The sequence below is a fragment of the Eschscholzia californica genome, unplaced genomic scaffold, assembly GCF_041429995.1.
Source record: "Eschscholzia californica isolate CP2 unplaced genomic scaffold, dmEscCali1.0.p SCAF_5, whole genome shotgun sequence".
In the NCBI taxonomy this organism is placed as follows: domain Eukaryota; kingdom Viridiplantae; phylum Streptophyta; class Magnoliopsida; order Ranunculales; family Papaveraceae; genus Eschscholzia; species Eschscholzia californica.
The window spans coordinates 10,682,313-10,708,265 of NW_028238472.1; the positions used below are offsets into that span (position 1 = coordinate 10,682,313).

The 25,953-nt window shown below is 37.4% G+C and overlaps 2 protein-coding genes across 3 annotated transcripts; both read right to left on the reverse strand.

Moving 5' to 3' along the window:
• Window positions 1-1,127: 1,127 nt before the first annotated feature.
• Window positions 1,128-4,512, reverse strand: LOC147537002 (MDIS1-interacting receptor like kinase 1-like). 2 transcript variants are annotated; one of them, XM_086640502.1, is made up of 3 exons: window positions 3,283-4,512; window positions 2,490-2,664; window positions 1,128-1,866 (listed from the first exon to the last, which is right to left on the reverse strand). In XM_086640502.1, exons 2-3 carry the CDS (start codon window positions 2,557-2,559, stop codon window positions 1,394-1,396), a joined length of 543 nt encoding a protein of 180 aa, XP_086496628.1. In that variant the 5' UTR covers window positions 2,560-2,664; window positions 3,283-4,512; the 3' UTR covers window positions 1,128-1,393. The 2 variants fall into 2 exon arrangements, with proteins under 2 accessions (XP_086496628.1, XP_086496627.1); XM_086640501.1 differs by having other exon boundaries at window positions 2,490-4,501.
• A 42-nt stretch (window positions 4,513-4,554) lies between these two features.
• On the reverse strand, window positions 4,555-6,912 carry LOC147537003 (uncharacterized). The gene is made up of 6 exons (XM_086640500.1): window positions 6,621-6,912; window positions 6,136-6,337; window positions 5,763-5,864; window positions 5,565-5,671; window positions 5,347-5,464; window positions 4,555-4,836 (listed from the first exon to the last, which is right to left on the reverse strand). Exons 1-6 carry the CDS (start codon window positions 6,782-6,784, stop codon window positions 4,699-4,701), a joined length of 831 nt encoding a protein of 276 aa, XP_086496626.1. The 5' UTR covers window positions 6,785-6,912; the 3' UTR covers window positions 4,555-4,698.
• Between the last annotated feature and the right edge of the window lie 19,041 nt (window positions 6,913-25,953).

The window sequence follows — 25,953 nt, forward strand, 5'->3', positions numbered from 1 at the left end:
TACATGTAGTGGAGGTTAAAAGTTCAATTCCTCCGTAATTTCTTTTTCCACCAAAATCCCTATAGTCCATTCAAACATGTATTCACGGTAATATTGACCTTTCAAGCTTGAATATAATGGCCGCATCCCCTTTATACTATTCAATGAAAACACAATATGGACCTCGTAAGTCATATTTCCCGCTTTAACAAAAAAAAAGTCATATTTCCCCTGTACTGTCCAACAAAGTAAGGTGAGAATTATACTCATTCTATTCTCTTGTTTTTTTTTTGATGAAAATTCTATTCTCTTGTTGAATATTCATGTTTGAAACTTATTAATGTTGGGCCGCTGGTCTTCAACAAAAAAAAGGACTTCTAATTATAGGAGAAAAGAATGGTACTATTCGCTACACTAAAACTCCACTAATTTGTTATATATTCGTTGCAGAATAACTCATATGAGTTTCTACCGCTATCAAGTTCAGATCGACTTTAGAATGAGACGAAAAGGAAGCTGGAGCTGCCTAAAATTATAAGTTTTAAGGAAATTGTGAAGAGACCGTTTTCTCTATATTTCGCATCAAACAAATCTTAAGCTTTTCATTCAACACCACGTGCTAAACTACTAAGTTCCATAAAAGTTTTAGAGCGTCTCCAATGTAAAACTCAAAAAGAAATTTCAAGTAGTTATATGTGTCAAGTCTCAATTGATGTTTTCATTCCTATGTGACAAAATAGAGATCCTGCAAATTTGTATTCCAAATGCAAATTTTTCAAGTCGGTTTGTTTATTTACGTGACATGATAATTTTTACAAATAAATATTTAATTAGTTATAAGGTGAAGATTTGATTTCTATTGGTATACATTTTAAAAATAGTTTGTATTTATTTGGGATTATTCTCACACGCCTCCTCACGTGTAGCGTTCTCTGAGCCTAACACGTGTATTTTTTTCGGGTGACGTGGAGCATGTGTGACTTTTAAGCATATCACGTGTGGGTCTAGCTGATACCATGTTAAGTTTGTGGTCATCCAACTCAAAACCAATTGGCAATGAGTGGAGAGGACCTAGACCTTATATTCTTGGTTGCTGGATACCCCTTCTCCTATGTGGGGCGGGACTATTCTCACAAGAAGTACTACACTTTTATTTCCCGATATGTAGTTAGATTCTTGCACGTATAAAACCTTGTCTTAAAATATACAACACTTATTTCATACTATGGTATACATTATTCTCCCAACTTATTTTAACCTTGTGTACTACTACTAACACAAATATACATTAATCAACATCGGAAAAATCGAAATTTATCTTACTTCATTTTGCTTTACGCCGTTCAGAATAAATCATGAATTCACGGCTAGTTGCATCTCTACAGCATGAAAGTGCAAACCCGCTTTCATTTTCTCATACGAAATTGTCCCCTTTAAAGCCTTCGTGATCGTCTATGTTGTTGTTTACCAAATCTGATGATCTAGTCTCTCTGCCAGTATAGGCTGGAAGGTGATTAATAGAATCACTAGTAAGAACAGGAGGAACAACATAACCACTAATTGATGCATGTTTCCGGAGAGGACCATGTTTTACAAGTATTTGCAGAGTTTCTTTCATTGAAGGCCTAGTTGAAGGTAAAGTACCAGTACAAATCAACCCAAGTTTGAAAACCATTCTCATCTCCTTCAAGTGATGATCTTCTTTCACTTCTTCATCCAATAAAACATCCACAGTACTCACTTCTTGGAATTGTTTCCATGCCCAGTCTGCTAGGTTTGTGTGTTCGTCCCTTCTGTTAGGTTCTCTTCCAGTCGCTAGTTCCAAAAGTACCACCCCAAAGCTATAAACATCGATTTTTTCGTCTACTTTCTTTGTATGACCATACTCTGAAATATACAAATTATGATCTTAAAGGAAGTTCCCTATTCCCTAATACAAATCTATATATATTAGTGAAACAATTGCACGATGGCCTATGGGTTTCTCTGTTATGATAAAAAACAAAAGTGAGGCTTGGTTATGACTCCCATATAATTTGAGGGAGCATCCAAAGTTGAAGATATAGACCAGGTTCCGAGCCTAGTAAGTGTCAAGGCTTAACATTGTGCATGTTGAGCTTGGACTGGGCAACAGAAATAGTGATAATAATGGAAACTGATGTGGTTCATGTCGTCATAGATTATATTAGAGTTGGGACGACTCGTCAGTATGAGCCTTTTTAGTGGGCTTGTGGTAACTTGGGTGAAGTTCAGTAAGTTTGTCGAGGCCTTCTGGACTACCAGGAGTAAAGTCCTGCATCTTGGGCTTGGACCTGGGGGGCAAAATCAGGGATCCCATCGACAAGAGTTGGGACTCGGATTGTCCAACAAACTGTCAAAATATTTAATTACAATGGTAACATGTCCAAGTTAAAGATTTCAGATGTACTAGTCAGATTGTCTGCTATTGTTCTGAATTCTACTCGTAGAAAAATAAAATAACATAGAAATTGCTTGAAGAGTTCTTTTACCTGGAGCTATATATCCAAATGTTCCTGCAACAACTGAAGTTGAATTAGGCTCTCCTGGTTTGGTCAACATCTTGCCTAGCCCAAAATCTGCTACCTTTGCCTTGAATTCAGAATCCAACAAGATATTATCGGGACTCGGTACGGTCTCCCAGTCTTCGTTTACTTATACATCCAACTAGTAGATTAAAAACATTGAAGAAACAAAAAAAAATATCATGCCATAGCCCATAGCAACACGTAAATAACAATATGAGTGCAAAAGATTTACAAAGAAATAAAAAGTTCGGACAAATACTTTAGGGACGATTAAGAGAATCTTAATGGAGTTTCTCCTTATTCGCATTTTCTGTAATAATATGTTACCATTTTTTAAAGAGTTTATCGGCCTCATGGAGGGTTCTATATCAATGTTTCATTTGAGAATGGTTAATAGTTTAGTCCAAGACTCATTAATCCTGCTCTCCTTCATTACCCATACATGAGTACGATCCTTGCTATTATTATCAAATATGCAAAGCTTTTCGCTCAAAACACCAATGCTTAACGATGATGCTAAGATATTGTGATTCAATGTTTTTGGTATCGACGCTTCCTTGACTATCTCGTCGTGATAGGGTGCATCTCGACGTAAGTTGGAAGCTTGCAGCACAACCTCAGGATCCACTAGAAAGTTCTTCAGCTGTCAGATCTGAGAGGTAGTGACTCGGGTGTATGGTAATATCATGCGCGCAGTTGTAATGAATCTAAGATCTCTGGAATCCCTGAAGTACCAACATGTGTGACCGGAACTAACCCGAACCCATCTGAACCGTCAGATCCTCCTTCTTGCGCGCCACGTGTCCACTATCTGATTTGGTCAATTAGTTTTGACCCCAACTTTGACTTGCTCTATTTTGCTCATACAGACTCCGATTTGACTTCTGCTTTCGCGTACGGGTTCGTCTTGGAGTCTAATTTCATCCGAGCAACAACATTGGCCAACTGATCTGACTACCATGATCACCAAATGACAAAAATACCCTCAGGTGTGTATTCCTCCCGATTTTATCCGTTTTTCGCGTTCAATTCCGTAGAAGACACCTGGACAAGAGAAACAAGTAATTCACCAGAGTAACTGCTCGAAATGGACTGACACGCCCAAGTTAAGAGATCCAAATAGGACATTTTCATGTCTCACCAACACCCAATGAAGTACGAAAGAAAAATGAAGCTAAACAACTAACATATTTTATAATTGATCGTAAGCACTGTCTGTAAATCAAAGTTTTCATAAATCAATGGTCGTTAGACACTTCCACAAATCTTTCACTAAAACACCTTTTATAATTGCCTCGAGTAAGTGTTATAGACTTATAGCCGCCTCCTCAGAAGGTTCAATTTAGGGAAAATTTCTGGTTAATTTATCAGACTCTTTCTGTGTAATATCTTCTTGCTTTTTTCGCACACTCTTTCTTCTTCTTTCTCCTTTCTCCAACTTTCTGCCTCCATGATTTCTTGCTCGGGCATTTTCCTTCTTCTTTCTTCTATAAGAGCGTCCTCTTTAGTAATATATAAAACTTGCCTCTGGTAGTTATATCAGCTATACACTTATACTGTTGAATCTGAGCCTGTGAAACGAGCCAACCCGTTCGCAATCAGGCTCACTCCAAATCCGAGTAAACATTAGGGTCGCATGCCATATTCAACCACCCAAATCAGAAGAAAGTGGTGCACACTACCCACCAATATATACGACCTGGGTAGGGCTTTGTTGGTCTTGGACCGAACATTCAGTCCACGAAGCAAACGAACGACATTTTGCCTCAGTAGAAGATTGGAAAACTGTAGGCCATTTCTTATAAAGCCAGGATAACGGACTATCTACAAGCATGGTAAAAAAAAAAACTAGTGGGGTAGAGCATCGGGTGGGGAGACAACTAGCCTATTTGAAGTCAGAGAACCCCAAAAGAGTGTGGGAACTAGTAGAGGGAAAAATGAACTCTGAAACTCTTTCAACAACAAAAAAAAAAAAATCTACTTGCGTCCCAGTAATTGATGCCATCCATGTAGTTGAGGCACAAGGAGGTGAGGCATAACCCACAGTTTCATTTTTTTCCAATAAAAAATCCATTTGTAGTTGAGGCACGAGGTACCACATGTAGCAAGTAAAATAACATATATATAGTCTGTCTCCACAAGATATCATCCACCATCCATCTCCAATGCTGCCTTACTTCATCATCATCAGCAAGACCTTTCTCAAGGCGGATGCTATAAAACTTGCATAGGTCGACAAATCTGTCAAGAGCTTAACAATACCATACGCATTATCGTACGACGACAGCTCCACCACCTCTCTTATCAGATCCTACAATTGCAACAACTAATATCATGAGTTTCTTATAAAAAAAAACAATACTATAATTAAACATTTTGCATACAACTCTATAACTAATCTAAGGTAAGAAAGACATCAAGATATACACAAACACCAAATCATTTCACATTATTCTTTCATAGGATTTCAATGGAAACACAACAATCTCTTCATTTGTCCTTCTCTTTATCAACAGATGTACTACTTCGTCTTGGGTCCCCCTTATTTTTTTTTTTTTCCTAATCTAGATTAATAAAACGTTAACATTTCAAACTAACTTTTATACTACGATTGCAAAAACTAATATATCAGTTTCTCCTTATCAATAAGAATACTCAGATATAACTACAAACACAAGAAACTTATGGACCTTCTACTTCGAAAGGTAAGGGGAAACACTAGTATTGTCTCTAGACAACATCTCGCTATCAATCTACGACACCAAAAACAGTAACAACCAATCACTATTAAACAAAACTTAAGAACAAAGATAGATATTACCTCGTACTTCTCTACAGTGTACTCTGCAGTTGCGGCACTTGCGTCTTCCTGGCCGTACCACCTTTCAAGGTTGATTAGACGCCTCACGATTTTGAATCTTGTCAACGACTCCTCGTCCCTGTCGCCAAGCGTGGGATTTTTTTTAAAAAGCTTTGAATTAATATTAATAGAAAAAGGATTGACAAGTGTTTAGATGAAAAACAATAACAGTGTGTTACCACACTAATCCATCCCATGTAGCCATCAAACGCTCATCTATCTCATTCATTGTCCAAGGGCCTCCAAGGGTGGGATCATTCTTTACCTTATCAATAACACCTTCAATCTGTTCATAGAACAAAAAATTCAGCAAGAAGAAAATGCCAAATACTTTAAGACATAGATTGGCTGAAGTTAGAGTTGAGGTTTTACAATACCTTTTTTAATTTACGAAAACACGCAATAGTTTTAGGATAAATAACCGTGTCAAGGAATTCCTTATAGGCATTGCTTTCAGTTGTGCATAGATCACCGAAATTCTAAAAACAAGGCACCATATTACGACATCAAATTTACTCTCAGAAAAATAAAATAAGCCATATAAGGTAAACAATAATATAAACTATTCTATTAGATGGAAAAAAGAAGATACCAGATTTGTATAAAAAAATGACATAATAATATAAAGACTTGAGTGCTACTTAACAAACAAGACATATTATTATGTTGTAAAAACGAAAATCAGATGCTCCCTTGTTGTTGAGGAAACAAACTGAACCGACCAAATTTTAATTTGTAAAAGAAGATTACCTCCCAAAACTTAATCTCCTTTTCTATCTCTTCTTTAGCAGTAGTTTGATCCAATTGTACAAAACCACGACAGTAGTCACCATTTAGATCCAAATAGTTTACCACTTCATACAAAGTTAGGTCCAGACATTCTAAAAGAGAGCCATCAATCCCATCTTTCTTGGTCCTCTTCCAAAGAGACATATGCTCAATGGCTTCTCCCCTATAAGCAAAAAAAAAAAAAAAATTTGTGAATTCATTGATTTATCCAAAGTTAGGGTTTGATTAATAAAGATTTAAGCTTAATTTGAGACCTATAAGTCACCATAGGCAGTAATCAATAAATAATGAAAAAGATCTTTAGGGAGACAAATATATGAACATCATAAATCACAAATTATAAAATCTATCAAATACAAACAGCCTTATAAATATCAAACTGAGACCTTAAATCATCACCGCGTAAGAGAGTTTGGACACAATCACTGGAGAGAAGAAACCCATACCTGGATTTCTTTAATTTAAGCAGAAGCTTTCTGGTTAATTTGTCAAAGTCTTCCTGGATAGTTTCTTCTTCGTTTTTCTCGCATAGACTGTTATTTTGTTCTTCTTCTTCTTCTTCCAAGTTTGCCTCCACGTTTTTTCTTTTCCTCGAGCTTTCTGCCTCCATGATTTCTCGCTCAGGCTTTTCCCTCTTTCTTTCTTTCTAGGGTTTCTTCTATTAAGAGCGTCTTTTTTATAGAAATTGAAATTGCCTTGTGGTTGATATGTTATAGGAGTACTTCTTAATCATACAACGGGCTGACCCGTTTGGAATCAGGCTCACTTAAAGGCGGACTAGGCCGATTGGGCTCCAGAATCCAGATCCCAGTGAACATTAGGGTAGGAGGCCACATTTTTGGGACCGCAAATAAGAGATATTGTCTAGCAGCCCTTTCTAAAATTTACAATATAGTCCTTCGATTTAAAAATAAAAATAAAATTGAAAAACAACTTACCTATATTGATTTCTTGACTTAATACATACTCGGCCAAATATTAGAAAGAGTTATATTAACCTATTTAAATAGGGAGATTTTATAGGCAATGCCTAAAGTTGTTATAGGAAATCTTGTTAAACGCAATTCCTAGTCTGGTTAGAGGCAATGTGTATTTAAGAGGCAATACCTCAATCAACATTTGACCCTAAGGGCACCAATTGTCGGTCGTCGCCGGCGAGCCAATGAGCTTGAATTTTTTTTAAAAATCTCTCTTATTCCTTCCTTCTTTACTGGTTCGTGATTTCTTTACTGGGTTTCACAGGAACTGAAAAGAGTTTCACGGAGGACTACTAAGAACACTGAGGGATGCTCTGTCAAAGGAATGTAAACGCGTATGTTGATCCTGGGTATTAGGAATTGAATCATACCTTTTTCTGTTGTTCCGGTTTCTGTAATGGATGATTTCTCCCTATGAAAACTAGTAGTCCAGATTCCAAGGTTAATGGGCTTCTTATTTCATGTTGAATTAAACATTTAAACACAGTAATGTACAGAAGTTTGAAATCCAAACCTTGCTGAATTTAAGAACATCCATAAATTGAGTGGATCATCAGTTTCAACTTGATCAATTACATGTAGCATTATAGCAGTAGCTAATACATATGGACGATAACAGAAAAACCTTGAATCTGAAATTAGAAACCCTAGTTCGATAAAGGGATTAGAGCAATGGGAGTGGCATATCATAAAGGTGACATTTTTATGAAGTTTTTGTACCAGAAACAACTAAGTGAATAAGATGTTTACATTTCCGGAGGAATTCCCAATGTAGTTGTTCTCCCATCCATGTCTTCTTATAATGTGTTCAACAAATGAAAATGGGGTTACTGGATTCATCCGTTATTGAAGTGTTGAAGTATACGGTTTTGTATCTATCTATCATACATATGATACTACCTAATGTTGTATGCGGATAACCAGACATTAGTTCCGCTCTAATGTCAAACATTAGGTTTGTCCAGGATCTCTACATGAACATATCTATGAACTAGAATGGAAAGATGATTACCTTAATCGCTTTCCCACGAACTAAACCCCGACCGATATTCAGAAGATAAGAGTTCCAAGTGTAGCTCCTCTACTTGAGACACCGAGTGTATGACTTGAACTACCTCCTTCAAGTCAGCTAGGACCTTCTTGAAGGTTGAGATGAAGAACTCCTTCTTCTTGACTAGATAATTGAGAGAAATTCCTTTTTTTTTTTTCTCTCTCTCTCTCTGAGAAATACACGCTTTTGTGTTAATTTTTTTTTCTCCTTTAGGTTGTCTAATTTGGTCCTTATATAGAATCTCAATTATTAGAGTCTAACCCAAAATTGGATTCCTAAAAGACCTAATTAGACAGAGTTTACCAAAATGTCCTTTTAGGATTATTTCAGTGTGGCCTGCCAACATAGCCCCTTCATAGGCTTCCTCGGCCCACTTAAGGCCTAGCCGACCATGAGATGGTCGACCCCTTGCCTAGGTCGGCCATCACATAGTCGGCCCCCTTAAAGCCTTCCCGTGCCTCCTTCTCAAGCTCGGATGTGTGTGCGTGTTCGGACTCCTCCAAACTAATTGGACTTACTAATAATGGATCCAATCCATCTATTTGCCAATCTCCCACTAGTCAATTCTCTCAGTTCAAACCATCACTCTTATGTGTAACCTTTGTAGGATCCGGTCTATGTTAGTCGCGGATACCGAAGTGATCCGACGATCGTAAGCGGCTTCTAGCTAAGCATTACGACCCCTAATTCGACCGGACTAGATGATCTTCCGAGTAAGGTTGATGTGAAATCTAGTGAACCTAAATAGTAGGCTAATTAGATTAAATTAAAACTTGCAAAAGCACGAACTGTATGTGAATATGGCAATAATTACGAGGTCGATCCCACGAAGATTTGTTTGGAATTAAACCTAAACCTAAAATTAACTAACAAACTAGGAAAGTAGATAATTGATTTTGAGGATAATTTGGGAAACTAAGAATTGAAATTTAGAAAACAAAACAAAGTTGTAGTGGAAAACTATAAGTTGGTAAATCTAGGATATTGGAATTCACCACTAACAATCATATTCGAATCTAATATCTAATTGAAATTATTATCCCTCTTTGATAACTCAAAAATTGTTAGAAATCAATCTTCAATTTTCGGAAGATAAAACAATAAAAGACCCTTCTCAATTAACTAAACCCATAACCCACTTCACTTAAAATATCATGCAATTATGAACCAAGTTGTTAGTTTATTAGACTAACCGAAGTACGATTAATTGTAAAACATTAAGGCACATTAAAAGAGATAATAAAATAAATATGATACTAGAATTCAAATACTCTTGTTAGGGTTTCATCCTCTATCCTAGTGGAAGAGTTAGAAACTCATGAATATTAAATACATGGTTCAATTAATAATAAACAAGTAAAGGAAAATAGTGAAGAAGATAAAACCAAATTGATATTTGATGAAGCCCGTTACTCCCGTCGTTCTCCAAAAATTGTCTTCAATATAGCCCTTAAATCTCCCAAATTCTTGCACCCAAAGAAGCTAATTTATCTCTAATGTTGCTCCTCGAAACTTGATCTTTTCACTAGTGTGTGGGGGTGTGTCTCAATTGTATGTGCTTGGGTCCCTTTTATAGATTGGTGAAGGCGGATCGAAATTGAAATTGGGAAGGCGGTTTATATTTAATGGCAGTTTTAAAATTGGGAAGGCGGTTTATATTTAATGGCAGTTTTAAAATTGGGAAGGCGGTTTATATTTAATGGCAGTTTTAAAATCGGGGGATGAGATTTAAGTCCAAAATCGCATGATCAACGAGTCTAGAGACCAAAGATAATCTAAAAAAGAAAATAAATCCACTGAAAGTAACTTACATGTCTATCCTCTTATTCTTTTTTACTGCCTAACCTATCCTAAGTTAAAAAAAACCCAAAATAAAAAATACCATAATATATAAAGATTCATTACATTTATTTCTTCAAAAACAAACTTTTTTTTCCCGGAAAAATTTGTCTTTTTCGTTTAGCATAAAAACAAAGTAGCCTTTTCTGTTTAAAAAAAGTAACCAAAAAAAAAAGTTGTCTTTTCCTCAAATATCAAACCAAAGAGAGAGAGAGAGAGAGGGAAACTCTTATCTTAAACACGCCCAAAATAAACCTAACAGAGAGAGAGAGAACATCGAGTAGGAGAGAGGGAGAATCCATTGTTGGTTTCGTTCATCATCATCAAAAGTAAAGAGTAAGTTATTTTGGTTTTCATCATTTTTGTTATTCCTTCAACTTTGTTTATGATTTAGATTGATTTCTACAACACAAAACGAATTAGGTTTTGATTTTTACAACTTTAACTATGATTTATTTTTCTGAAATTGATTAGTTAATAAGAAATTTCTAGGGTTTAGTTGTTTTGAAGTGGTTTAATGGAAGTTATTTTCAAAGTCCTAAATCAGTTCAAAGTGAAGAGTATGTTTCTTTTTTGCATGCAACAAAAAATTTGTATTGTTACCTTGTCTCTGTTGTTGTGTAATCTCTTTGAAGAAATGGTTTCTGCTTAAATTTTTTATTTTGGACCGACAATTTAGGGTTCTATCTAATTTAGGATTTTGTAATGTAGACTTTTAAGCATAGTGTTAGATCCAGAATTTAGTTACTTTCAATAAAAACTTAATATTTTGTCTAGCATTATTAAGTTTCTTATAAAACTTTATCAATGGTTACCTGTCAAACCTGATTTTTTGACAACCATAGAACATTACATGGTGTAATATGGGGAAAAAAAAATGAGAGAATAAATTGGATTGTAAAAACAATGTCATTTTTTTGTCTAGCATTTTTGAAGTTTATCATGGAACCTTGAAATAGTTATTGTTCAAAACTGGTTTCATAAGAAAAATGACTTGTTTGACTAGCATTTTTTAGTTTCTTATAGAAACGCATAAATGGTTACAACCCAAAGATGTTGAATTGGTTTGTTGTTTGAACTTTGACAGTGATTGTAGGTTGTATGTGCTTTTGCATAGGGAAGAACTTTATATCGAATCGAACTATAAACATTTTCGTAACGAGATGCCAAAAGATGATTGGACAAAACTAGCGCAAAGGAAGAGGGGTGAACTAACTTGGTTATTGCTGAATGAATCGAATGGAGAAAAAATGTTTAAGTACTTTAACTTGTATTTTGTAACGGACTATGTGATAAAACGTAGTAAACATGTTTATGTTTTAAGTCTGAATACCATCTTGAGCAATTATGGGATTATTTATCAATGTTCTATAATACCACAATTATATTATATTTTAGATGTCGTTCAACAGGTTTATAGATACGATAAAGATGTTACTCAAATTTCTTAGACACTACTGAAACTATACAATTATAATACGTGGTAGGGCAAAGACATGATGAACTCAAACACTTAATGCTGAATACATTGATAACATATATAACTAAGGAAACAAATAGTTCGTACAAAAATATATCAAAAATCTGGACATTTTGATTAAAATATAACAAAGGCTAAAACCAACTTGCTTTGATTGTATTGAAAATTGCTAAATTGCTAGAAACATCAAACAAATTTTTCTAGCTTGGTCCAATGGGTATAAAGATACCAGTAAGATGTTGACAAAATTTCTCCAACACTACCAGCATTTTTTAGTTTTTCGACATTTTTTAACTTACTCTAGCCAAATACATATGAGTATAACTACGATAATATCGTTACCATTGATAAAATTTAATAGGAAATAGGAAAATCCTCTTGTTTAAATACGATAATCTGGTAACATTGATCAAATTCTCTAAACATATAAAAGACATAAGTAGAATATTTATGTTTCTAGCAGAATAAGTAAACCTGCATAATCAAAATTTAAGTTAGTTATTACATAGCTGTCGTGCATGAGGCACTATTGTGATAAGCCGGTTTTTTACACCGACCGCAAACCCTCATTCTTTTGGGTATGTTTCCTGAGATCTCTCTTCTTACTGTCCTTGGTCTTCCCGGTTTTCTCTTTGTTAACGGAGGTAGTGTTCTTGTTTCATCGATGTACTCCATTGGCTCATCATAATTTGGTATTGGGTAGACATAACATTGATAAGTGGTGACGAACGCTTGTTTGGTGAAAATGATAAAAAAAAACTTGTCGTATCACCATCATAATTCTTGATGCACTACATGGCATGTTAACAAGGGATACCATCTATCGACCACCTACCGCAACTACATGTGAGATCAATGAGATTCACAGAGTAGAATACGAATGTAGAAAATGCTGGTAGATGTCACAAGAATCGATAAAATGCTAGTAAAATACGAAAAATGTAACAAAAACAATTTCACCTTATACATTTTAATTACTAAAAAAGTATTTGTTAACCTACTGTAACAAATTCATTCAACAAATACTGATAGAATGTAGAATATGCTAGTAGAATCAATAGGATGCTAGAAAAATAGTATTTGTTTTTTAACCTACTGCAAATACATTCAACAGAAGCTAATGGAATGTAAAAAATGTTATTAGAATCAATAAGATGCTAACAAAATAGTATTTCTTTTTTAACCTATTGTAACAAATTCATAACAGATGCTAATAGAATATAGAAAATGCTAGTAGAATACCGAAAATGTAGCAAACACAATTTCACTTTATAAAAAATTTTTATGAAAAAAATATTGAATTAATAGAGATTTCAACATTCACTTTTTACCAAAAAGTGATAAAAAATGTTACATATAAGTTTTTTGTTAGAATAAATAATTTTTTTAAGAAGATTGTAGTAATAGAGATTTATAGATTCTGACGATCAAATTAAGTTGGACATACCTCGTAAACGAATTTGTAGATGTCTAATTAGATCGAGGTAGAGATAAAACGCAAATCACAACTTCATACTTTCTTGAAGTTCAAAGAACAAAGAGTTACAGAGAGAGAACTTCGTTTTTGGGATTGAACATCTCGTTTTACGTAAATATCCATTGATTTGGTAGGTTACTATAATCAAATACAACGGAGTTAGAAATAATATACTTTCTTGAATTCAAAGAATATAGAGTTACATAGATAGAAACTCGTTTTTTTGAGAGTGCAACTCATTTTTGTTAAATATCCACTGATTTGGTTAAATATTTATGGAGTTTATGGAAATAAAGATTGGTATTAAATATCCAACATAAATATTCTTTCATAAAATATATGGAAAGAGTTATGAACTTAACAAGTATAAACCTTTTACCAATGGTTAAAAATATTTATGAAAGGGCTAAAATGAGATATAATTAAAGGATTGATGCATGGGGCCCACCAAATAGTTAATTTTTGGACTTATTTTACATTTTCGGTTTATTTTGATTTGATTTTATTTATTAATTTAGGAGTGGATATATGACACATTACCCCCCTATTTTTGGACCTTAAACTCAAAAATCCTTTTAAAATTCAATAGCGGTTTTAAAATTGGGAATGGCAGTTTTGTAATATTGGGAATGGCAGTTTGGTAATTAAATCTACCAGATTTCAATTCACGTGGGGAGGGATGCTATTTTCTGTTCAGTCCCTAATATCCAGAATTATCCCCTGGAAAATGCCAAACTGCAGAACGCACCCTAAACAAACCATTTTCTTCACCAACTTCACTCTTTATAGTTACCAATCCATACATCTATCTCAATATCCTTGGGAACTTCTTGTATTAGTGATGCACCCGAAAAGGTTGCACACCCAAGCGGAGGTATCAAGTAGTAACCGGTAAAACCGGAGTCGATCCAAGGATAAGTTGGTAGTTTGGATAACGAAGGGTCTTATCCCCCGGTCTATGTATCAAATGCTAACTTAGACTAAATAGGAAAGGAAACAACGATAAATGGGAGTTTTAGATTGAATAAGTAATAAGAGAAGAAATAAATAATTAAACGATAAAAGTAAACGGGCGAGAGAGATTCGAGAGAAGAGTCGGAGGAACAAGAGTCGGGAGACGGTAAGACTCGATTCAGGCAACAAATAAGTGAGAGAGGTGTCGAAGTCCGGGAATCCATAATGATAAATCTACGACTATGTGTAGTCCGATTTAATGTTTCAAAGTATAATCGATGTTCGACTTCTAAGGTAGATGTTTCTAAGCACTACGTATATCCGGAGATCATACTTAGTCAAACAAACGCGTAAATCGGTTAATCCCAAGTCATCGAAAGTGTCGTCTAGTCGCCTAACTATGTGAAGTGCATGACAAGACACATGAAATTATGACTTAGACTACGATCGATATCGAATACTTCGTTTCGTCTATTAACTATGCGAAGTGCTTGACAAGACACATGAAAATACGATCAAAACGATAATCAAAATAAATGAACATCAATTATAATCAAAACGTCAAATCATATTAAACATAATCACCAATTCATCACATTTCATCTCATATAATCGACACACTAAAGTTAGCTAAATATGGTGATCGAATAAGAAATGGAAAGGAAATGGTGAGAGAATCCCCCTTTTCGATGATGGTTCGAGGCTAAGTTCGTCGGAAAATATTAGTTTTTAATTCCAGTCGATCTCCCCTTAGCAAATTTCTGGGTTCCCCATAGCGACCACATCATCATCTCCATTTAGAACTCAACCTCCATTAAAGCTAAACCCTAGCTTTCTCTCTCTACAATTTCTAACCCAAAACCAAATCAAACCACATGGGAAGCTAGATCAAGACATGGGGAGTAAAAGCCCTAAAGTTTCGAACCAAGAAGATTGCCGGAAAACTCATATAAATCCGATCAAAGAAACTAGGGTTCCGGCCAAAAATCATAAAATCCGGCCAAAGTTGCTAAAATCCGTCCAAAGGGAGCTTCAATCCAACCCACGGATGCTGTCCCGCGTCACGGCCAAGCTGTTGCCGTCGCGTTTTGCTGCTGTAGCAGCTGTTCCGCCGCTGTTGTTGCCGCCATAGCTGCTGTACTGTGCGTCGCGATTTGCTGTTGTTGCGGTTTGCTGCAGTTTTGTCGCGGTTCACTGTTGTGCTGTTGCGGTTCACTGCTGCTGGCCGTCGCTACTGTTGAGTGTGTTGCTGTCCGGCGAGCTGCTGTAGCTGTTGTTCCTTCCATGTTCCGACCGAACCTTGTGGTTCCGGCCAAGTTGGCCGGCACCTCCCTCTCTCTCTTTCCTCTCTTATCAAACTCTCACCCTCAACCTAGTGTTTGATTTGGTGAAAAAGATGAAGAACTCTCACTTTCTCTCTCTTCCTCCCAAGTTTGCGTATTCTCCCTTTTTGTGAATGATGTAGAAGAAGGAAGAAGATGAATAGTGTATTTGACTCAAACCCTAGACTTAGTCAACCTTGACTTTGACTCAAACTTGAGTCCATTGGGTGCCTCCAAAATCTCTTCCTTCTTTCATCTTCTTTGGGCTTGGGTTTTAGACTTCACTTGGAAATCAAGAGGGTGCCTTCTAGACTTATAACCAAAGGAGGGTGCCTTCATAGAATCCTTATTTTAAGACCGAACCTCGACTTCTTTCTTTCACAACTTCCCCGTCCGAACTCGGAATTGACTTTCGTTTTCACCGTTGGGCTCGTCTTTGACTCCTCTTCTCATATGATTTGCTTGAAGTCTTTTTCTCTCATTTTGGGCACATGAAATGATAGTGATAATTCGCCCCCTTTATTCCGAATTCCATGTTTAGCTCCAAATATGGTACCTAAACAAGAAAAACACATAAAATATTATTGATAACACTCGAAAATGACTAATTAGTCTAAGTTAGGCTCTCCAAATGTGACATTTTCGTGTCACATTAATTAGTAACTTCTTTATCCTTTTGGGAGTTTCCTACAAAACCATGTAACTTAATTATTCCACAGAAATTAGTACATAAAGACTATAAAATAAAGCCCAAAAATGAAGTACTTTACGTACTCATCAAAGGTCATCAAGATCCTATTCGTCAAATCGTACGTACGCATTGCCACCTTGGTCGAAGGACATTCCTTCGGAAGGATACCATTCCTTCAGACCGAGGGAATATATCCTTTAGTCTCCCACTTGTACTTAGAACAAGTGCAATGCTCGATTTCCATGTATTTTCATATCTGATCTGATATGTCATACTAATCAGACTTTCTCGATCCCGAGAACAAACTGTCAAGTCAAATGATTAACTCTTAATCCATTTGAGCATGCCCATGCATTTTCCAGTTGTTACTCATACAGTGGCCCGGAGATACTTTATCCTGATTCTACTCAGGAAGACATATTTCATTCTTGTACTCCCACTCAATTTCATGTCTATCCGTCTCACCCAGTAACCATCTTTATAACCTCTTTTGACGGCACGCCGTTTGGTGGTACCAAAGTTCGACATTCCTTACATAAACTGAGCGAGTACTCAGGTTTTAAGGAATCTCTCCAATTTGCGTAAATGAGAGTTATGACGTTTCATAACTTCAAATCTTGAAGAACTCTCACTTTGGCGGGTTTCCAGTGTATCAACTATACACCCATAAAGTTGACTTGAATACTCCTATTCCCATAGCCCAAGAAACAACGCTATCTTGTCAATCACTTATGCTAGTCTTCTTAAGTCATTATTGTCCAACCAATGACCTGGACTAGGGATAGTATAATGGTGTGCTTCCATGTTTACTTTGTAGGGTTTCTTTCATTAGATCAGACATCTAATAAACCTACCTGGAACACTCCATTATTTTGGACTGTCGTCTAAATTCTAAACCAAAATTTAGATGACGAAATAAACCAAGTTTATTTTGGATAACAAGAGTTTGTAAAATTTGAGCACCCACGTAAGCTCCTTTACGCTCTCAATTTTACAAATATCTTAGAACTCTCTACCTTGATCCTAATTCCTTAGATTCGTACATCTTCCATGTTCGTTCCAAGGTGACAAGTTAGATTTGGATTTTAATCCAGTTTCGTTTTCACTTCGCTCATCATTATCATGCTGAAGAACGCCTTCATCAGCTTTTAAATAATATCAGTTTCTTTAAACTGAAACTAATACTTCTTAAGTTCTAATTTTACTTTCTTATCTAGTAGAGTTAGCAACGACTCCCAGCATGAAAACTCATTTTCATCTGTTTGTCCAGCCTAAAAGATTCTTATCTTTATGTTCGAAAGATTACTTTTATGACTTTCTTCAACCTTCGATTTCAGAGACTTAATCTTAGATACTCCCAGCATTCTAGGCCGCTCTCTGATCTTTATGGGTGACGACATCTTCATACTCCAAGTATCTCTCAGATGTGCGGGTAAACATCAATCATCTCCATGCTGGATCTTGTCTTCGACATAAGTATTTCTCTCATGTTTGCTTTCGCTTATCGGAATTTTTAAATTCCGAGTCTTGCTTGGCAGTGTTTCATGTGAATGGATAGAATCTCTCTCTAAGAGTATTTCTATTTAGATCTCTTCAAAACTCCCTTTTGAACGAGTCTTATCATTTCTTTGATCTATTGCTATAGACTTCAATGCCCAGTTTAATTTACCCTCATATTGTGTCCTATTGAGTCAGTTCCCTAACTGTTTTGATACTCCTAATGTTCTTCTCATTCCTAGTATGTCCCTACATACAAGACTTGAAACAAACTTGTTTCACTTCCACTTACCTTCTTGTCGAACAAGACTAATCATTCTTCTAAGAAATTAAACTCCTTGAATTTCTCGTGAATGTTAGAAACATACTCTTACTCTTATCTCTTTTGACTCTCAGCCAAATTTCGGAGCGGTTCTGCTACAGTTTGTGTGGGTCTTCTGAGGACCCACTCGGGGTTTTTGAACAAATTTCGAGAGATCTTCTTAACTCCTTAAGAAGTTTCCTGGCGAGTAACTCCTTACTCACAATTTAACAAGTAAATTCTTTACTCCTATTTGTTGCTCGGTTCGAATCTTGATTCGACTATTTTCCTCCCACTTGTCTTCTTGAAAAACCCTTCTTTCAAGTAAGACACCATCGAGATCAACAACCCAATAATGCTTCGATGATTTGCGGAAAAACCTCGTGTTTCTTCTTTCGAAGAACCTATGTCTAAAGCTTTTAGACTTTGAACAAAAGACTGGTTTTAGAACTCTTTCTAAAATCCATACTTGTATAGAACTCTTCTATTCGCTATAGCGATTTTAGGTTTTAGTGGGTGGGCAGACTTGTATTAGACACTTATGTTTTGGAAGACTATATGACTTTGGACTTATGATCTCATCATAATAATCTTTAGTTAGATTGATCCCTTACTTGATTTAGGTGTAGTTTCTAAAACTTTTCCTCCAATCTAGTATTTAGTCTATTCTAGTCACATTAATCATAATCTTGTGTCTAACACAAGTTTTAATGATTAATTGACGTCTATTTTGTCATAAGAGATCTTGTCAAATTTCTTGGTTTGAACCATGATTAACTATTGTTGAGAGATACGCGATCAAACATCTTTAGCTTCATTCATGTTCTTCCTAGTTTATTTGACTAGATTAGAATAACTAAATCGAATCGTTCGGTACTAATTTTAAAAGTTAAGCATCTTTAAGAACACCATAAAATAATAAATACTTAATTAATTCCATAATCTGATTACAGAGTCGATGTTCGGAAAGAAAAACTAAAACTAATTAAATTAATGCCTACGGAGTCTATAATCCTTCTCGAGCTTGGTAGCAACTCTTGCTTCTTAAGCTCCTGATAGGTTCATCTCTTCTCCATCAATCAAAAAATTCAGCTCCCACTTGCTCATGTCATTCATAATGAAAAAAGTGTTTTAGGTATCTAATACCTTGAAGGGAAAAGTACTCGATTGAATCAACTTATAACATTCGTACCTTGTGCGAAAAATACGGTTTCGTTTTTCTTGTCTTTCAGGAATTTGGGGCAGTTTCTCTTCCAATGGCCCGTGCCATCGCAATAGAAACATTTAGAAATCAGATTGAGCACCTTTGGTCTTGGCAACTTGTTTGTCTTTCCCTTTGCCACTACCCTTAACCCGTCGTCCTGGGTGAGTAAGATCTTTACTGATCATACTCCTATCATTCTTGGTTGACGAATTTCATACTTGAGTGTCAAATTTTCCTCTAGCCCCGAAATCTAAAACCCATTTGCTGACTCGTTGAGAATATCCATTTAGACATGTAGGCCTCTTCATAGGTCTACCCGTATTGTCCCGAGGTAAAAGATGGCACCCTGCTTTGGCAGACCCACCATCGATGAACAAGGGCTCAACAACTGTCTTAATTTGGGTAGGCTCTACTCAAAATTCTTTTTGGGACTTTTACATATTTTATCAAGTTGCGTTACTGTGAACTCTAGCATAACCAATCATGACCTAATACGTAAAGTTTATGCGATTTAGCGTAATGATTTATTAAATCTTAGTATAACCTCTAAAAGATCTAATCTTTTAGGTTATTTATTGTTCGCCTATGGTTCGTTCGGATTCATATCCTTGAACCTCCATTGATTACTCCCACTTGAACCATGATCTCATCGTTCGATTCATCAATGGATTCTAAGACCCTATACTAGTATTATTCGGGCACACACACTTGTGCTAAGAAACAAGAAACGATCACTTATCTAAAGGTATATTAATCTACGCAATCACATACAATAATATGACATTCATAATATAAGATATCCTAGATACGGTTCTAGGTTCGCTATGTTTCGTACAGCTAATCGTGGGAAATTGTGACATTTCTATGTCTAGTGGACTCTAAAGTCTATTTTCGTAAACTTCGGACTAGTGGCTCATCATGTTTCTTCCTTAATGATTCCCAAAATCGATTCAAGGAAAAATTCTGTTTGGGCCCTCGGATGGCCCGGATCAATGTCGAAAAAATATGTTTGAAACCAGGAGAAAAAGATTTGAAAAACTCCTACTAGGGTCAAGGCCTAAAATAACCCGAGTCAAACTCATAAGACCCAAGTCAAACCCTGGTCAAGGTCCATTGACTAGTCTCGGGTCATACCCAAACATGTCTCAGCTCAGCCTAGGCATAGGCCGGACCTAGGGACAGCACGTTCTGAAACGTGCTTTATCCCTCAGTTAGACGTGCCTAGCCTAGCTAGACGCGTCCTAGACGCTTCTGACCTAAGATAGACCATAGGCATCTCGGATGGGATGCTAAGATGCGTACTGGATGCGTCCCAGACGCATCCAGACCATCGGGTCGGACGTGCTACCTCTTGGACACCAATGTTGAGAGGTGTTGGAACAGTAACGCGTCCTAGACACGTCTCGGGTTGGGACAGTACGTAGGCCATCTCGGATGTACGGTCCGAGATGCCTTGGCGCATCACAGTAGCGTCCTAGACACTTCTGTGCACGGACGACATAGGCATCTCGAATGAGATGCCTCTGGACGCGTCCTGATGCGTCCTAGACGCTTATGGTCGCTCCAGACTCATCCTAGGCGCATCTGGATGCTCCAGTCGCATCCTAGGTGCGCCTGGTAGCTTCCAGAAGCATCCTAGATGCATCTGGTCGCTCCAGACTCATCCTAGGCGCATCTGGATGCTCCAGTCGCATCCTAGGTGCGCCTGGTAGCTTCCAGAAGCATCCTAGATGCATCTGGTCGCTCCAGACTCATCCTAGATGCGTCTGGACTTGCGTTCAGGGTCTCAGTCATAGACTGAGACCAACTAGGATTCCTAGACGCGTCCTAGACGCGTTTGGGACGTCCGAGACGCTTCTGTCTCGGACTTTCCTAGTCCGTCTCGGTCTGGGATATCCCTGACGCGTCCTAGACGCGCTGGGATGTCAGAGATGCTCCTGTATCGGACTCCTAGTCCAAGTCGGACTAGGAATCCCGGTCCTTCACGGACTGGGATTTCCAATCTGTGTCCCACCGGTCACGGATTAGCAGTCTGAGACCCATCTGGTCCGGGCGAGACGCGTCCTAGACGCATTCTGGCGACCCGACCAGGGGTTTTCCAAAAAAAATTGGAAACCCTAATTTTTCCAACTCTTTCTTTTTTCTTTCTTTACTGTTCAGCTGCTGCTTGGTATTGTTTTTTATGTATTCGTCGTCAAATTTTTACGGTTTTGATGAGTTTTATCAAAAACTTTTAAACCTAAAACTAGTTTTCGAAAACCCTTTTCAAAAAGCTAAAGTTTTAGCGTTTTAGGTCATTCAATCATATTCAAAAATCCTAAATTGATCTAATCAAAATATGTCTAAATCTCCATTCAAACAAAACTATCTAGCAATTCAAGTTTCGAATCTAATTCGCCTAGTCAAGGATAGTTCATGCAAACGGCTCGTGATGCCACTGTAGGGTTTTGTATCTATCTATCATACATATGATACTACCTAATGTTGTATGCGGATAACCAGACATTAGTTCCACTCTAATGTCAAACATTAGGTTTGTCCATACTGCTTTTTAGAAGTTCGGCCCACATGAACATATCTATGAACTAGAATGGAAAGATGACTACCTTAATCGCTTTTTCACGAACTAAATCCGGACCAGTATTTAGAAGATAAGAGCTCCAAGTGTAGCTCATCTACTTGAGACACCGAGTGTATGACTTGAACTTCCTTCTTCAAGTCAGTTAGGACCTTCTTGAAGATTGAGATGAAGAACCACTTCTTCTTGACTAGATAATTGAGGGAAACTCCTTTTCTCTCTCTCTCTGAGGAATACACACTTTTGTGTTAATTTTTTTGTTCTCCTTTAGGTTGTCTAATTTGGTCTTTATATAGAATCCCAATTATTAGAGTCTAACCCAAAATTGGATTCCTAAAAGACCTAATTAGACAGAGTTTACCAAAATACCCTTTTAGGGTTATTTCAGCGTGGTCGGCCAACATAGCTCCTTTATGGGCTTCCTTTGCCGACCCACTTAAGGCCTAGCCGACCATGAGATGGCCGACCCTTTAAAGTCTTCCCGGGCCCAGATGTGTGCGTGTGTGTGTGTGTGTGTGTTCGGACTCCTCCAAACTGATTGGACTTACTAATAATGGATCCAGTCCATCTATTTGCCAATCTCCCACTAGTCAATTCTCCCCGTTCAAACCATCACTCGTATGCGTAACCCTTATAGGATCCGATCTATGTTAGCCGCAGATTACTGAAGTGATCCGACGATCGTAAGAGGCTTCTAGCTAAGCATTACGACCCCTAATTTGACCGGACTAGATGATCTTCCGAGTAAGGTTATCAAGATCCTAGTCGTCAAATCGTACGCATTGCCACCTTGGTCGAAGGGCATTCCTTCGGAAGGATACCATTCCTTCAGACGGAGGGAACATGTCCTTCATGAAAGTATCAGAAGCTCCATTTTTTGAATAGTTTTTAGTTCAAACACAAACTTTGTTTCAATAACCGTGAAGGTCTGGTTTTCTCTCGAAACTAGACCTTCGAGGTCTTGTTCGTCATGAAACAAGACGTTTCCGGCGAGGGGGCTCCTCCCGCAGAAGCAGGATAGATAGAGTATAGAGGGGCCATTGCCTCTAACAATACCTGGTCAATTTGCGTTGACCAAGTCTTAGGAGCAAAATACATTGCCTTTAACAACAAACACACTTCCTTTAAAACTTCCCATTTTAATGAAGTAAATAAACTTTACATACGCAAAAAGCAAAAGAACATGCTTTAACAAAAATCCTATATATTAAAACAGGTCAGTCGGTTATGTGAGGTATACGTTTGGGCGTTCATTTTTGTTCGTAGTTTGATAGAGATGACATCCAACGGAAAAATCCTCTTTTTGTAATTCGAATCAAACAAAAGGGTATTATTGCCAATAATTAATTTATAACTTCAAGCTTCCTCATTCGTTATACCTCAACTTCATTTTCCTTATCTAAATCTACTTCAATCAATTGCTCGTTTTCAAATCGATTTCTATGACTGATGAAGATAAAGATGGTAACGTTTTGGATGATAATGAAGCGCATGATGATGATAAGTGAATTAGGGTTTAGGATAAGGTTCTAGCCGCATTAGAGAAGAAGAAGATGAAGAGAGAAATTCTTTTTACTTTTTTTAAGTAAGGTCGCCGGCCGGCGACGATTTTCTGCTGGATGGGTGGAATTATCCCTCAAAGTAGCATTGCCTTTAACCAAAGGTGGTCATGTTGTTTCTGTTAGATTATCTTCTTAGGTTTTGTTAGGAGAGATAAAATATAAGTAGTTAATTTTTCCATAGCAGCCTTATGTTTAGGAGTACTTGAGCTGGACAGAGGCATTGGGCGATCCATCCTAAGAGCAACGTCAAGATCCATGCAGCCAAGCACAATCATCACGTGCTTTTTCCATTTCTTAAAGTTAGTGTCGTTAAGCACCAGAATGTTGTTTATGTTGGCAGATATAGATGATACTAAATACAAAAGACAATAAAAAACACACTCATATTAGAGTTCAATATAATCATGCATAACAAATAACAATAACAATTAAACAAATATTGCAATTTAGGGTCCATTTCAAGATATCAAGTGTAACATTACTACCTACTCTTTGGACAGAGATAGTAACTTACTAGTGATACTCTCAAATATTGACACAAGATCTGCTAAGTGTTATACCTTTCTTTGGACCGAAACAACACTCGCATGACACCTAAATATACCACATATCTTAGTCATAAGGCAATTTGAGGCTTCCTTTAGACCGGTCAAAGTAACCTTCCCATGGGCCGATCACTTCACATGGATTAAGACATGTTTATCTACACAAACTATGGTATTTTACCCGCCAGAGGTCACTTTGATGACATGTCAGTTCAATCCCATAATTAATGCAATAGCCATCTAAGTTCTTGAAAAAATTAAATTCATAATATTTTGTGCAAGATTTAAGTATTAGCCTCACCTTATGTTTACTGATTATTGACATATAATCACTAGATCATGTTTCCAATTATAGAGAAAACAAATATCAACATAGATATTATATCCATTAAAGATTGAATAACCCAAATTACACATGGTGTAAAAATGAGAGGTACTCGCATGACCCTATATGATGTAAAAATTAGCACAATGTGCATGCACTTCTTCGTGTAAGATCAACCCGACTTGATGTCAGAGGGCGTGATCATATATCCCATGGTATACCCACAATCAGAGAATCATGGTGAGCACTTTACTCGTAAAATTGAGATGTAATCAACCACAACGGCGTTAGCCGAGAGGGATTTACCGCGTCCGTAGGGTGCGGTGGGAACCCGGTTTTCAAGTATTTCATCTTAAAAAAACCATGAATTTACTTTTGCGCGATTGAGTTATTACTCACTGATCACTAACTTCAAAACCCTAACTGTTGAAGTTGAAGAAGAGACGAGGAGATAAGAACAACAACTTCGAAAGGAAACTAATTCGAAATAGAAACTAGAGATCAAAACTCGAGACTGAGAGAGAGAGAGTCAGAGAGGGAGGCTGACGTTGGAGGCGCTAGGATTTCGGTTGAAATGTAGAGTTCTTTAAGGAAATGAAATTAGGGCAAAAGAAACGAGAGATAATATAGGAACTCGGCTTGAGTTAGACACCATAGATCAAACAGATGAGATTAAATTAATCATCCGAAGGTCTAGGTTGGAAAGGTTTAAGGTCTGGTCATGCGGGTTAGTAAGAGCGGGTATAACGGGCGAGTAGTTTATTTTAAATACGGGTCAGGCTCGGGCGGTCAGGCGGACAGACCTTGCAACCCGAGCCCGCCCATTTTATTCATTGGGTACAGGCTTAACCTAGTGGGTCGCAGGTACCCGCGCCGGGTTTCGGGTCTGCGGGGTTTTATCCCAACTCTACTACCAGGGTTGTTTCGTCGACTTGAGAACGACTAGTTTAACCAGGACTTCTCCTCGGGCCTCTGGTCGTCGCTTTCGCTATCAGGGTTGTTTCGTCGGCTTGAGCACGACTAGTTTAACTAGGATTTCTTCGTGGTCCCCTGGTAGTCGTTTTCGCAATTAGGGCTATTTCGTCAGCACGAATAGTTTAACTAGGACTTCTTTTTGGGCCCCTAATCGTCGTTTTCACTATCAGGGCTGTTTCGTCGGCTTGAGCACGACTAGTTTAACTAGGACTTTTTTTGGGACCGAGTCGATCCGTTTTACTTGAGCAAAGTAAGTTTAGCTAGGACTTCTCCTTTGGTCCTCTGGTCGTTGTTGTCGCTACCAGGGCTATCCATTTTGCCGAAGCAAAGTGAGTTTAACTAGGACTACTCCTTAGGGCTACTGGTCGTGGCCTTAGCTACCAGAGTTGTCTGTTTTGCTCGCATAAAGGTGATTTTAACTAGGACTCCTCCTTAGGGCCCCTGGTCGTGGGCTTAGCTACCAGGGTTATCCGTTTTGCCGAAGCAAAGTAAGTTTAACTAGGACTTCTTCTTAGGGCCTCTGGTTCTTGCCTTAGCTACCAGGGTTATCCATTTTGCCAAAGCAAAGTAAGTTTTAACTAGGGCTCCCCCTTGAATAATATCATTTTCGAAAAGTATTATTTATTCATAAATACTGTAGTTATTGCTATATTATAGCCTACTGGCCTTATTGTAATATAAGCTGAAAAGGAGAACTTGTTCGCCGTACCTGGGCGATTCACGCTTTACTCTTGCATATCTGCAGTGGGATCGTCGTAGAAAACTCCCTCATCTCCAGTGCTGACTGGGACGGTCGCCTCCTGTTTGCAATTCCGTGTTGAGATCAGATAACACTCCTGAGTTATCTCTTGGTTTCCCCGGACTGTCCCTACGAGACTCGTTCCCGGAATAGGGAATTTCATCATCAAGTGGTTCATGGAGATGATAGCTGCGGATTCTCTTAAGAAGTTTCTTCTCCCAGGATGATATTGTAGGCATGCAGCCTTCCGACCACGGCGAAG